This window comes from Myotis brandtii, unplaced genomic scaffold, assembly GCF_000412655.1.
Source record: "Myotis brandtii unplaced genomic scaffold, ASM41265v1 scaffold486, whole genome shotgun sequence".
Taxonomy (NCBI): domain Eukaryota; kingdom Metazoa; phylum Chordata; class Mammalia; order Chiroptera; family Vespertilionidae; genus Myotis; species Myotis brandtii.
The window spans coordinates 785,853-786,720 of record NW_005368569.1 but is presented as its reverse complement, the minus strand read 5'-3'; the positions used below and the strand labels follow the sequence as shown (position 1 = coordinate 786,720).

The window sequence follows — 868 nt, the reverse complement described above, 5'->3', positions numbered from 1 at the left end:
GCCCCACCTTGCGCCGCACGCGGTCCAGCAGTTGCTCCCGGCCGCGCACGAAGCTCGGGTGCTGGAACTCCACGTGGTCGCGCTCGGGCCTGAGCAGGCCTCCCTGCTCAATGCTCACCACCTTCCGAAAACCGTCTGCGGGGTGCGGCGTGGAGCCGTAAATGGCCCCATCCCCTCGCACCAAGTCACCCACCGCCAACTCCTGCCAGGACCTGGGGACTCACACATATTGAGTTGCCGAACAAAGCTCGCCATGTTGCTGTGCTTGAAGTACTGGGGCAGCACTTCCTTGGCGAAGCGGCTCTGGTCGTTTACGAGGAAACTGGTCCCGCTCTGCGGAGAACGCCGCCCTCCCACCGAGACCGGAGGACAGCGTGAGTGGTGCCGGTCCAGGGCCAGGCTCGCGCGCGCGCACACCCACACACCCACACACACACACACTCGCTCTGGGACCCTGTCCCTCAGGAACCAGGAATGAGGCCAGGCTAGAACCAGTTCCGAGACCCAGCCTGGAGTGATCACAATGAATCCCTAGCCCAGCTGGACCCCGACTCCGTACCTGGTTCTCAGAAAGGAGCTCCAGACCCGTGATGCGACTCTGAACTAGAATCAGACCCAGCCCTTCTCTTCTGGCCTCTGTTTTCCGATCTGTCTGATGGGTTGGTGTGGGAACTAAATGACCTTAAAGAATCTTTAAGTTTCCAGAAGGCTCCTTCTCCTTCCTCGCCCACAGGTCACCTCACCTCCATCTCGCACACCCCCTCCAAGATAAACCATCCTGGACCGCTGAACCGAGGAGCCCACGGCCGGCCCCGGCGGGGTGGGGTGGGGAGAGGATGCTACTGGCCGGGAGGAATCCCGAGTGCCC

General features: G+C 62.2%; 1 protein-coding gene across 1 annotated transcript in view; it reads right to left on the bottom strand.

The window, feature by feature from the left end:
- Positions 1-749, bottom strand: part of HSF4 (heat shock transcription factor 4) — a 6,803-nt gene extending 6,054 nt beyond the window's left edge. Inside the window, 4 exon segments of the mRNA XM_014547798.1 lie at positions 2-135; positions 225-418; positions 420-652; positions 744-749. Of these exon segments, the coding sequence (XP_014403284.1) occupies positions 2-135; positions 225-418; positions 420-652; positions 744-749 (567 nt within the window).
- Between the last annotated feature and the right edge of the window lie 119 nt (positions 750-868).